General features: G+C 40.0%; 1 protein-coding gene across 1 annotated transcript in view; it reads right to left on the reverse strand.

Annotated features, from left to right (window-relative positions):
• Positions 1-13,139, reverse strand: part of LOC126260060 (ferrochelatase, mitochondrial) — a 63,113-nt gene that overhangs the window by 45,299 nt on the left and 4,675 nt on the right. Inside the window, exons 2-4 of the mRNA XM_049957251.1 lie at positions 8,062-8,269; positions 3,581-3,683; positions 3,024-3,142 (exon numbers count right to left, since the gene is read on the reverse strand). Of these exons, the coding sequence (XP_049813208.1) occupies positions 3,024-3,142; positions 3,581-3,683; positions 8,062-8,269 (430 nt within the window). The remainder of the gene's footprint in view (positions 1-3,023; positions 3,143-3,580; positions 3,684-8,061; positions 8,270-13,139) is intronic.

Raw genomic sequence — 13,139 nt, forward strand, 5'->3', positions numbered from 1 at the left:
CAACTTGTGCCATAAGATGATGGGGTTTCAGGTTCTGCTTTACATGTTATGGGTCCGCTACACTCCGCTACACTCCGCTACATGAGTAGCAGGGCCTATACTGTATGGATTGGGTGGTTTCTTAGGTTAGAAGGGCTTTGGAAAGCGTAGAAATGTCTTCAGTCTCAAAGGAAGCAGGATGAAGACACACTTGGTGAACCAGTGTTATTGTACCTGTAAACTGTCATTGCTGTGTTGGGAAAGAACCAGAGCTCCAAGCACTAACCAAATGCACTGAAGCTCAAATCATTATAGGTGCACGAAGCTAGCTAAAGCCAGAGATAAATTCAGATGAATTTTTTACAAAGCACCTAACCATGTTGAGAAAGGATAGATTAAATACAGTTTGTGGTGGAGATTTTACAGCTGTCAGAAGTATTTTACCTTGTAGTTAAATTGAAGTAGATAGTTCCTGTGAGTCAGCATGGATAAAGCTTGTAGTTGATAACTGGAATAAGTTAATAATTGGTTCCTTTTACCAACCACCAACTAAGGTCAGATCATGAAGTTACTGAACAGTTCAAGGAAAACTTGAGTCATCTCAAATCCATACCTGACTCGTACTATCATAGTTGGTAGTGACTTCAATCTACCTTCGATATGTTGGCGAAAATACTTGTTCAGAGCCAGTGGTAGGTATAAAACATGGTCAGAAATCATACTGAAAACTTTATCTGAAAATTATTTTGAACTATTAGTTCAGAAGCCCATTTGAAGTGTAAATGCTTGTAAAAACATACTTGGCCTCTTAGCAACAAATAATTCTGTGCAAACAGGGAGCACTGTGATGGATACAGGGATTAGTGAGCATAACGTCACTGTAGCAAGACTGAATACTGTAACATTCAAATCCACCAAAATCTATGTAAGCATAGATCAGATGTGGTTTATGTTCAAAGAAGTAGTATTGATGGCAATTGAGATATACATACCAAATAAATCAATGAGGGATGGTACTGATCCTCCCATGGTACACAAAACAGGGCAGAACACTGATGCAAAAGCAATGATAAAAACATGCCAAATTTAAAAGAACACAAAACCCCAGGATTGGTGAAGTTTTACAGAAGGTTGCAAGTTTAGTGTGAACTTTAATGTGAGATGCTTTTAATTGTTTCCATAATGAAACTCTGTCTCGAATCTGGGAGAAAACCCAAAGAGTGTCTTGTCATATGTAAAGTACACCAGCGACAAGATGCAATCAGTACTCAGTATAGACACTGTGTGATAGCAATGGCAATGTTACTGATGACATTGCCACTAACGGTTTCCCAAAATTCCTTCATCAAAGATGAAGTAAATAGTCCAGAAATCAAATTAAGAACAACTGCTAACATGAGTAATTTAGTTGTAGATATTCTCAGTGTAGTGAAGCAGCTTAAATCATGTAATGAAGGCAATGCCTCCAGTCCAGATTGTATACGAGTTAGGTTCCTTTCAGAGTACGCTGATACAACAGCTCCATACTTAGCAATGATACACAACCACACACTCATTAAAAGATCAATACCTGAAGACTGGAAAGCTGCACAGGTCACATCAATACTCAAGAAAGTAAATAGAAGTAATCTGCTGAATTAAAAATCCTTACCACTTGAATCGATTTGCAGTAGGATTTTAGAACATATACAATGTTCGAACTTCACAAATTACCTTAAAGGAAATGATTTATTGACAAACAGCCAATGTGGATTCATAAAATATTGTTCTTGTGAAACACAACTAGCTATTTATTTCTCGTGAAGTATTGAGTGCTATCAATTGGCGATGTCAAACTGATACCATAGTTTTCAGTTTCCAGAAAATTTGTGACACGATACATCATAAGCAAGTTCCAATCAAATTGTGTGCCTGTGGAGTATTGTATCAGCTGTGTCACTGGATTTGTGATTTCCTATCAGAAAGGTCACAGTTCATAGCAACTGATGGAAAGTCATCGCCTAAAACAGAAGTAAACCTGGCATTCCCCAAGGAAGCGTTATAGGCCCTCTGTTATTCATGATCTGTATAAGTGATGTAGGAAACAATGTGAGCAGTCCTCTTAGATTGTTTGCAGATGATGCTGTCATTTGCTGCCTTGTCAGCTGACCAAAAGCACATGCAAAATGGTATAGACAAGATATTTGTGTAGTGCGAAAAGTGGCAAGCGATTTTAAATAGTGAAAACCGTTAAATAATCCACATGAGTGCTATTAAAAATCTGCTAAATTCCAGCTACCATGATAAATCACGCAAATATAAAGGCTGGGAATTCAACTAAATACTTAGCGATTGCAACGGCAAATAACATAAACTGGAATGATCACACAGATAATGTCGTGGGGAAAGAGAACGAAAGACCATGATTTACTGGCAGAACATTGAAAAATACATCCGACTGGCTGAGGAAGTGAAGGACATGTGGTATCAGGATAAATTTGACATTATACCAATTACACTATCAACTACAGGAGTCATACCACACAATATCCACCAGTACATCAACACAATACAGCTACATCCAAAGTATATATACAACTACAGAAATCTGTAATTATTGATACATATTCAATTACCCGAAAGTTCCTAAATGCAATGTAACATATACCGTACAGTTAAAAGGAAGTCACGCTTCATCAAGGTCCGCGTCACTTTCTATTTTTAACCAGACATAATGTCTGAGAAAGGAAAGAATAATAATAATAACAGTAATAAAAGAAAATCACAAAAAATGATGAAAGGCAGTTGCAGATGAATGATGTGTCAAATTTAAAAAACTGAAAAATTTACAACTTTTTAAGTTTCAATTCTTTTTATAGTATTAGTACATCTATATGTGTGTGTTGAAACACATAGACAGACAGACTATTTTCAAGTGTGCCTATATATCCACCATTTATCTTCTGTGAGTCATTTCCTGTACTCAATTTTTACTATTTCTTACATCAGCCAGTAAAAATTTATTTTCTGAGAAAATGATGTTTCACTTGTAACACTGGACTTACTTTTCTATTTTTTCCAGAGTTTCTTCTGTGAGAGGGTTAGCATATCGGAAGGCAATATAATGTTTGTGCGGAGCAGTTTCTGGTGACACACGATCAAGTTTCTTACATAATAAATTTCCCTGAAACAAAATGAAACAGTTTTAACAAAGTCATCATGCATTTTTAAATAAAATCATTATATGCTAGAGGAAATAAATAATTTATTATGTAATACAATTATTAATTTCTCTGCAATGAACAACAAAATCTCAGTTTTTTTTTAATATTATCCTGTGAGTCCAATTTCAATCAACTCCAAGTTGTTGATAATATAGGGTAAAGCTTAAGTACCTCTATGGTTGCAACATGTCATAATTGCACTGGGTGGCAAGTGTGTCAAAAAAGTATGAGCATACTGATCTTTGCCATGTCTCAAATGGCGCCCATATTGAGAACCTGTAATTCCAGTTAAAAACTAATAGAGATACTCTAACACTGATAGGTCTCTATTTTCTGTATATCTTACAGTTTGCATGTCATCATCTTCTAAAAAACCAGAGGTTAAGGGTTTTCATTACCTGCAGATCTGTCCATTTTAGAATTGGAGAGCCACCACCTATTTCAGTGTATTTCTTCTGCACTTCAGGTGTTCTTCTTTTGGCAATGTATGGACCTAATGTTCTGGTAAAATAAATCATCATTAAATTCTTCAATAAAACAATACAGAACAAATGTAACCCCATAATATCTACAATTTGTCTTCTTTATATATATTTCTCACAAGCTAGTACCCATTGCATTTTGATTTTCTTATTTTATTGGGTTACCCCAAAGTGGGTTGGAAAATAAAGGCAAATTTAGGAACATAACTTCTTATATATAACAAGAGGAGACCAATTACAAGATGGGAGCAAAGATAATCATAGTTTATTGTTATCCTGGGCATTACTGAAATAGGCCCAATTAATTAATTTTGTTACTGGATTTTGTTAGTTATTAATTTCTAACTATATAACAAATTCTGGGGAAGCTCCTTGAATTAAACAATTATAAAAAGACTTTCATCTTAGAGAAGAGAGTATACATGTTTGAATTAAAATGCAATGAAAAAATATTATATCATAAATTATCAAATAGAACTACCAACGAGATATGTATTAATTTAGAAAACAAAGCATATGGAGCCAAATAAATAAACATATGGATGATGAAGTGTAGTGCTTCCAGTTTTATATGGCAGTTTCCACTTTCTGAAAAAATAAAAACCATTATGTTACTTTGTTAAACATATAAATTTCTTTTAAATGAATTATGAAATGAACCAGTTCAGACTCATCAATGGCTATTAACTGCACAAACTGTGATGGCTAATGGTGTATGATGATGGTGGTGATGATGATGATAATCATGATCATGATCATGATGATAGGAAATAGTTTACTTTACATTGTCATCTTTAGTGCACTTACCAAAATAATGAGTGAGTGAGTGTTGATAAAAATGATTGTACATTAAAAATTATCAGTATAACAAATATTAAACACCTTTCAATCTACAGAACAAGTTAACAGATAAAAATACAGAACACTACTGCACATAGGTTAATAAACTAAAAATGGATAATACAGCCACTCTCCAACAAACAGAACATCAAATCTGGAAATTAAAACTGCAATCCAAATATCACACAGAACGACTGGGTTCTCCATCATTATCCTCCCCCTTCTCACTCCCCTGATTATAATGGAACTACTTTACTGTGTTTTTCTCTATGAGGGAAAACTTCAATATCATCAACTCACTCTTCTTTTTCTATGCAATTTTTAAATATTTTTACAGTCAGTTCTCAAGTAGAATAAGTCGTCCCCCCCCCACACACACACCATTTTCTATGGCCAGATATCATTTCTGCATGACTTATTACAGTCAGTTATCTCACTGATTCTCTGGAGATAAAAACAACCGGGTTTGGAAGCTTTCTGTTTATTTTAATGATTACTGAGTGTTCTTCATCAGTCTATTACATGTTGGATTATTCAGTGCAAGACTATCAATTAACAATTCGAATAGGAGATGCCGTAGAAAAGACATTACATGATGTAAACTCTGAGAGCGTGGTTGACTGCCATACAGGTGACGTGTTTCAGTTCTGGCCACTACCAGGGAGTATTGGAATAGGATCTACTCAGCATCATAATACCAACTGAGCTGAAGAGCTATCCATCCACACATATACAGACACAAGCAGACATATTGCAATTGAAATATGTCTGCTTGTGTCTGTATATATGTGTGTGTGTGTGTGTGTGTGTGTGTGTGTGTGTGTGTGTGTGTGTGCGCGCGAGTGTATACCCGTCCTTTTTCCCCCCTAAGGTAAGTCTTTCCGCTCCCAGCATTGGAATGACTCCTTACCCTCTCCCTTAAAACCCACATCCTTTCGTCTTTCCCTCTCCTTCCCTCTTTCCTGATGAGGCAACAGTTTGTTGCGAAAGCTTGAATTTTGTGTGTATGTTTGTGTTTGTTTGTGTGTCTATCGACCTGCCAGCGCTTTCGTTCGGTAAGTCACATCATCTTTGTTTTTAGATACATTTTTCCCACGTGGAATGTTTCCCTCTATTATATTTATATATATATATACACACACAGATGATATATATGATGATATATATACACAAATGATGTGACTTACCAAACGAAAGTGCTGGCAGGTCGATCGACACACAAACATACACACAAAATTCAAGCTTTCGCAACCAACGGTTGCTTCATCAGGAAAGAGGGAAGGAGAGGGAAAGACGAAAGGATGTGGGTTTTAAGGGAGAGGGTAAGGAGTCATTCCAATCCCGGGAGCTGAAAGACTTACCTTAGGGGGAAAAAGGACAGGTATACACTCGCACACACACACATATCCATCTGCACATACACAGACACAAGCAGACATTTGTAAAGCCAAAGAGTTTGGGCAGAGATGTCAGACGAGGCGGAAGTACAGAGGCAAAGATGTTGTTGGAAGACAGGTGAGGTATGAGCGGCAGCAAATTGAAATTAGCAGAGATTGAGGCCTGGCGGATAACGAGAAGAGAGGATATACTGAAGGGCAAGTTCCCATCTCCGGAGTTCTGACAGGTTGGTGTTAGTGGGAAGTATCCAGATAACCCGGACGGTGTAACACTGTGCGGTGTAACACTGTGCCAAGATGTGCTGGCTGTGCACCAAGGCATGTTTAGCCACAGGGTGATCCTCATTACCAACAAACACTGTCTTGCCTGTGTCCATTCATGCGAATGGACAGTTTGTTGCTGGTCATTCCCACATAGAAAGCTTCACAGTGTAGGCAGGTCAGTTGGTAAATCACGTGGGTGCTTTCGCATGTGGCTCTGCCTTTGATCGTGTACACCTTCCGGGTTAAAGGACTGGAGTAGGTGGTGGTGGGAGGGTGAATGGGACAGGTTTTACACCTGGGGCGGTTACAAGGGTAGGAGCCAGAGGGTAGGGAAGGTGGTTTGGGGATTTCATAGGGATAAACTAAGAGGTTACGAAGGTTACGTGGACGGCAGAAAGACATTCTTGGTGGAGTGGGGAGGATTTCATGAAGGTTGAGTACACATCATATCACTCCTTCCATCAAAGAAAATCTCTGGCAGTAACAGGAATGGAACCTGGCTTCTCCACATAGCAGTCCCATGACCACTTAGCTGTCGAGATGGACAGGATCTATCATGCATATTGTTTAAAAGGAGGGGTTAACTCAGCAGCAAAGTCTGACAGAATTTGAAAGGGAGTCCACTCGATTTTGGGGTCTTGTTCAATTTCAGCAATTTCAACTGTTTCTTGATGCCACTGACAACAACATCTATATCATTCACATATGCAGTGGTATAAGAACCGATCTGAGAAGGTAGTCCTGGATCCTCCTTTAGAAATAAATATTTGAAAGTTGAGTTTAGTAATTCTGCTTTTGGCTTGCTACCCTCAGTTCATGTTTCTGTGTTGTGCACAAGTGTCTGAATGCCAACTTTGGTGCTGCTGACAGTCTTTTTTTTTTTTTTTTTTTTTTTTTTTTTTGAGACAGGTCTTTCAATAGGATTTTGTTATAGTATTCATTCACGACTTTGGGCATCACCTTTTGACAGCTAACCATGTTTCATTTAGCATTCTAACCAACTTTCATCTTCAAGAGTTTCTCTCATGTTTGAACTCATTAATCCAGCTGCAAATATTCACACACCAATTTGCATTTGGCCCTACCTTACATACAAAATCATCATGCAGAAATGCTCTCATGTCAACCCCATTGATACCTCACTATAACTGGTGCACAAAACTAAACAAGTGTACGGCTGGTGTCCCACCTAGTAGACCAAGCAAGGTGAAACTTGCATGTTTTACCAAGAACTGGTGTCACTGCCAAGCACATTTCTTGGAACTGAAACAGTCAACTGCAGCATAGGAGACTTCAAAAATGAATGACCTTTGCACAAATTTCAGTATTAGCATATTAACTGTAACCTGTGCTGTTCCAGTTGTATGTTGTGATGGCTTATCTTACTTTACCCTCCTCCTCCCTACAACTACTAATCATCATCTATGTGCATTGTTCCCACCCCCTTGCTGCCCTTATTTTACCAGCATTTTATTTTAACTGTTTATTTTATACAGAGAGCAGGGAGAGTAATGACTGTATCATTGTTTAAGAATGTATTGTATTTTTCTTTGACACAATCTAGGGGAACAGAGTGAATATAATGTGTAAAAAAAAACCAAAGACTTTCACTTAATAGTTTGTCTACTTATTTGTCATGAACATTTTGCCAATCATTCTTATTCTGGAAGACAGTGACTATCTTTAATGGGAGGGGTGAATCCTTCATCAACTTATGTGTTCCAGTAAATTTAAAGATGTAAAAGTAATTTAATTATGTACAATTATTGAGGCTAACTTGGCACAAAAATCTCCATAGTAGAAGCACGCTCCACTTCAGACTATTCTAACCTAGGACAAAAAGCACATAATTTCCTGACAATTTTACAGAACACAGAAATACACTTTCTTACTTACCCTTGTACAGGCAGTTGAATCATATCTCTATCTGTCATTATTCTAAGCAAATATTCATGGACTTCATCTGTTGTCTTGGGACCACCCATGTTCAGCATAAGGATTGCTGTCTTTGGTGCAGTCACAGATTCTGACAAGGGTTGTGATGCTGCTTTTGTAGACAAATATTTCAGTTGTTTCATGTTATTAGTTACTGGAAGATGTCGACCTGACCAGAAAGAATACCAGGAGGTAATGAAGCATAGTAAAATATTATAGTGGAAGTTTTACATTTGGAAAATAACATTGAAATAACAGATTTCCTGAATGGGAATAAAACTGCACTCTTATCCTTCTGGGGACTGAATGGCTACAATTTTTAAGACACTGGTCATAAAGAGGAGTCACACTATAATAACAAAGTCAAGTGTTTCTGCAGAAACTAGGTGCACTTGCTTCAACCTTTCAAAGTAGCTGCTTTCTTCCTAATATGAATACATAAAGTAAGAAGTTACCTAAAGAGGCTACATGATAATCCTTAAAAATGAGTGACATAAAACCCAGTAACTGCCTGACACAACCATTATGTAACTGAGTTCATCTAGAAGCAAGTAACAATATAACAAACATATGTATGACAAATGCTTAAAAACTATGAGACTTTGGAAAAAGTCAAATCATGAAACACTCAGAGAGAAGATGGTCATTTTGGAGAAACAGTAGTGACTGTGGCATTCTCTCTGCACAGTGTGAATGATAAAGTGCATGTAGGGCTAGTGTAAAATAACTTGGCACCTGTGCAGAAACGCATTCTTATTCTCAACACTGGACGAGTCCACTTCTTTGTTTTGAAGGGCACTTACCTTAGTATGCTGTTGTCTGCTGAGCTGTGCACTTCACCTGCTAGAAGCAACCATCAGAGTTGTCAAATTATTTGTCTTACTGGCATATCTTGTTAACAGTACAATTCACAGGTTTGTTAGCTGTAGCTTAGAAGTTCTGCTTGTGAGTAGCCTTCAGTTTCTGAATTGCACCTCCCTCACTGTGCAATGACTGCTTGCAATTGAACCTCCACTGTTATCGTTGTCCAAAACCCTACCATGTCCTCAGTACAGGCACATGTACTCTACCAGAATGTTCTGAAAGATCCATGAAAAATCATCATAGAGTTCTTCAAACACTTACCAATCCCCAACTATCATTATCACTCAGATTTTGTGTGGTCATCAACGAAGATAAAATTCGACTTTGCAGGATGGTTGGTCGTCTTATCCGGTTCAAGTTTGCAGGCTAATTGCAAAATATCACTACTGGAATTATTGGTTGTACAGTATATGGAAGCAGGAAATACAATTTCAACTGCCTCTAGTTGTGATATGGGAAACTGTGTGTCTTTTCCTTAGTGGAGACAGCTCAGAGTGCACTGTTGAACATTGTATCTCTGAGATGTTTCATTTTTTCTGAAAATCTGCAAGGTCTATGCCTGTCATCCAATGGATTACTTATTTATTTATTCATTTACTTTTGTTAACTCATTCTAAGGGTGAAATTGAGGGTAAATCACTACAAATCTGCCAAGAGATTCCTAACAATTATCAGTCTTCTGTGAAACATTCGAGCATGCCTTGCTGATGATGTTATGATGGATGACTTTTTTTAATGTCATCGTTAAGCAGTAAATTTATCTGCAATAAATGGTCTGCTGTTTTATTGCATTTTCTATGATTTGAAATACTATCAAACAACCCACTTTCAAATCACAGTAATGGCTGTCACAGTGTGAGCAATCTCTCTCTCTCTTTTTAACTTTAACTGAATTTTCCTTTGATTGAGGTCTGCCATCAATAATACGCATAGTATCTCACAAAGATTGAGCTAGTTTATGAAGAAAATACATTTAGTCACAGTCGAGTGACATACTGCTAAATGGAAATACTGAACTCTTTCACATAAGAGTTAAGCTTATTTGAAGTTTCTATTCCATTTCTAAAGACACTGATAAAACAATATATTTTCTTCTGAATATAATAGAGGGAAACATTCCACGTGGGAAAAATATATCTAAAAACAAAGATGCTGTGACTTACCAAACGAAGCGCTGGCAGGTCGATAGACACACAAACTAACACAAACACACAAAATTCAAGCTTTCGCAACAAACTGTTGCCTCATCAGGAAAGAGGGAAGGAGAGGGAAAGACGAAAGGATGTGGGTTTTAAGGGAGAGGGTAAGGGGTCATTCCAATCCCGGGAGCGGAAAGACTTACCTTAGGGGGAAAAAAGGACAGGTATACACTCGCACACACACACACATATCCATCCACACATATACAGACACAAGCAGACATATTTAAAGACAAAGAGTTTGGGCAGAGATGTCAGATGAGGCGGAAGTGCAGAGGCAAAGATGTTGTTGAATGACAGGTGAGGTATGAGTGGCAGCAACTTGAAATTAGCGGAGATTGAGGCCTGGTGGGTAACGGGAAGAGAGGATATATTGAAGAGCAGGTTCCCATCTCCGGAGTTCGGATAGGTTGGTGTTGGTGGGAAGTATCCAGATAACCTGGACAGTGTAACATTGTGCCAAGATGTGCTGGCCGTGCACCAAGGCATGTTTAGCCACAGGGTGATCCTCATTACCAACAAACACTGTCTGCCTGTGTCCATTCATGCAAATGGACAGTTTGTTACTGGTCATTCCCACATAGAATGCGTCACAGTGTAGGCAGGTCAGTTAGTAAATCACGTGGGTGCTTTCACACGTGGCTCTGCCAGCCCCACTCCCAGATTCAACCAAACAGCCCTCGTCAAAGATTTATTGTCCTACACTCGTACTCTCTGCTGGAAATATCACTTTGCCACGAAGAAAAATGATCCTAATCCTACTCCTAATGATCCAACTCCCCAAGACACTATACAAATTGAACCCTGCCTGGAACAGTTCCGTCCTCCATCACAGCGGGACCCACCTCCTCTTCCTCAATATCACCCTCTCCAAACCTTCCAGGAATTTCTGACTTCCAGCCTTGCCTCTCAATCCTTCTTAAAAAACCTTAATCCTACTACCAACATCACCACTGCTGAAGCCCAGGCTATCCGTGATCTGAAGGCTGACCAATCCATCGTCATTTTTCCGGCGGACAAGGGTTCCACGACCGTAGTACTTGATCGTCGGGAGTACGTGGCCGAGGGACTGCGTCAGCTTTCAGAAAACACCACATACAAAGTTTGCCAAGGTAATCCCATTCCTGATGTCCAGGCGGAGCTTCAAGGAATCCTCAGAACCTTATGCCCCCTGCAAAACCTTTCACCTGACTCCATCAACCTCCTGACCCCACCAACACCCCACACCCCTACCTTCTACCTTCTTCCTAAAATTCACAAACCCAATCATCCCGGCCGCCCCATTGTAGCTGGTTACCAAGCCCCCACAGAACGTATCTCTGCCTACGTAGATCAACACCTTCAACCCATTACATGCAGTCTCCCATCCTTCATCAAAGACACCAACCACTTTCTCGAACGCCTGGAATCCTTACCCAATCTGTTACCCCCGGAAACCATCCTTGTAACCATTGATGCCACTTCCTTATACACAAATATTCCGCACGTCCAGGGCCTCGCTGCGATGGAGAACTTCCTTTCACACCGATCACCTGCCACCCTACCTAAAACCTCCTGACCCACAACTTCTTCACTTTTGAAGGCCAGACATACCAACAATTAAAGGGAACAGCCATGGGTACCAGGACGGCCCCCCTCGTACGCCAACCTATTCATGGGTCGCTTAGAGGGAGCCTTCTTGGTTACCCAGGTCTGCCAACCCAAAGTTTGGTACAGATTTATTGATGACATCTTCATGATCTGGACTCACAGTGAAGAAGAACTCCAGAATTTCCTCTCCAACCTCAACTCCTTTGGTTCCATCAGATTCACGTGGTCCTACTCCAAATCCCACGCCACTTTCCTTGACATTGACCTCCATCTGTCTAATGGCCAGCTTCACACGTCTGTCCACATCAAACCCACCAACAAGCAACAGTACCTCCATTATGACAGCTGCCACCCATTCCACATCAAACGGTCCCTTTCCCTACAGCCTAGGTCTTCGTGGCAAACGAATCTGCTCCAGTCTGGAATCCCTGAACCATTACACCAACAACCTGACAACAGCTTTAGCATCCAGCAACTACCCTCCCGACCTGGTACAGAAGCAAATAACCAGAGCCACTTCCTCATCCCCTCAAACCCAGAACCTCCCACAGAAGAACCACAAAAGTGCCCCACTTGTGACAGGATACTTTCCGGGACTGGACCAGACTCTGAATGTGGCTCTCCAGCAGGGATACGACATCCTCAAATCCTGCCCTGAAATGAGATCCATCCTTCATGAAATCCTCCCCACTCCACCAAGAGTGTCTTTTCGCCGTCCACCTAACCTTCATAACCTGTTAGTTCATCCCTATGAAATCCCCAAACCACCTTCCCTACCCTCTGGCTCCTACCCTTGTAACCGCCCCCGGTGTAAAACCTGTCCCATGCACCCTCCCACCACCACCTACTCCAGTCCTGTAACCCGGAAGGTGTACACAATCAAAGGCAGAGCCACGTGTGAAAGCACCCACGTGATTTACCAACTGACCTGCCTACACTGTGACGCATTCTATGTGGGAATGACCAGCAACAAACTGTCCATTCGCATGAATGGACACAGGCAGACAGTGTTTGTTGGTAATGAGGATCACCCTGTGGCTAAACATGCCTTGGTGCACGGCCAGCACATCTTGGCACAGTGTTACATCGTCCAGGTTATCTGGATACTTCCCACTAACACCAACCTATCCGAACTCCGGAGATGGGAACTTGCTCTTCAATATATCCTCTCTTCCCGTTACCCACCAGGCCTCAATCTCCGCTAATTTCAAGTTGCTGCCACTCATACCTCACCTGTCATTCAACAACATCTTTGCCTCTGCACTTCCGCCTCGTCTGACATCTCTGCCCAAACTCTTTGTCTTTAAATATGTCTGCTTGTGTCTGTATATGTGTGGATGGATATGTGTGTGTGTGCGCGCGAGTGTATACCTGTCCTTTTTTCCC

The sequence above is a fragment of the Schistocerca nitens genome, chromosome 5 (genome assembly GCF_023898315.1).
Source record: "Schistocerca nitens isolate TAMUIC-IGC-003100 chromosome 5, iqSchNite1.1, whole genome shotgun sequence".
NCBI classification, from domain to species: Eukaryota; Metazoa; Arthropoda; class Insecta; order Orthoptera; family Acrididae; genus Schistocerca; species Schistocerca nitens.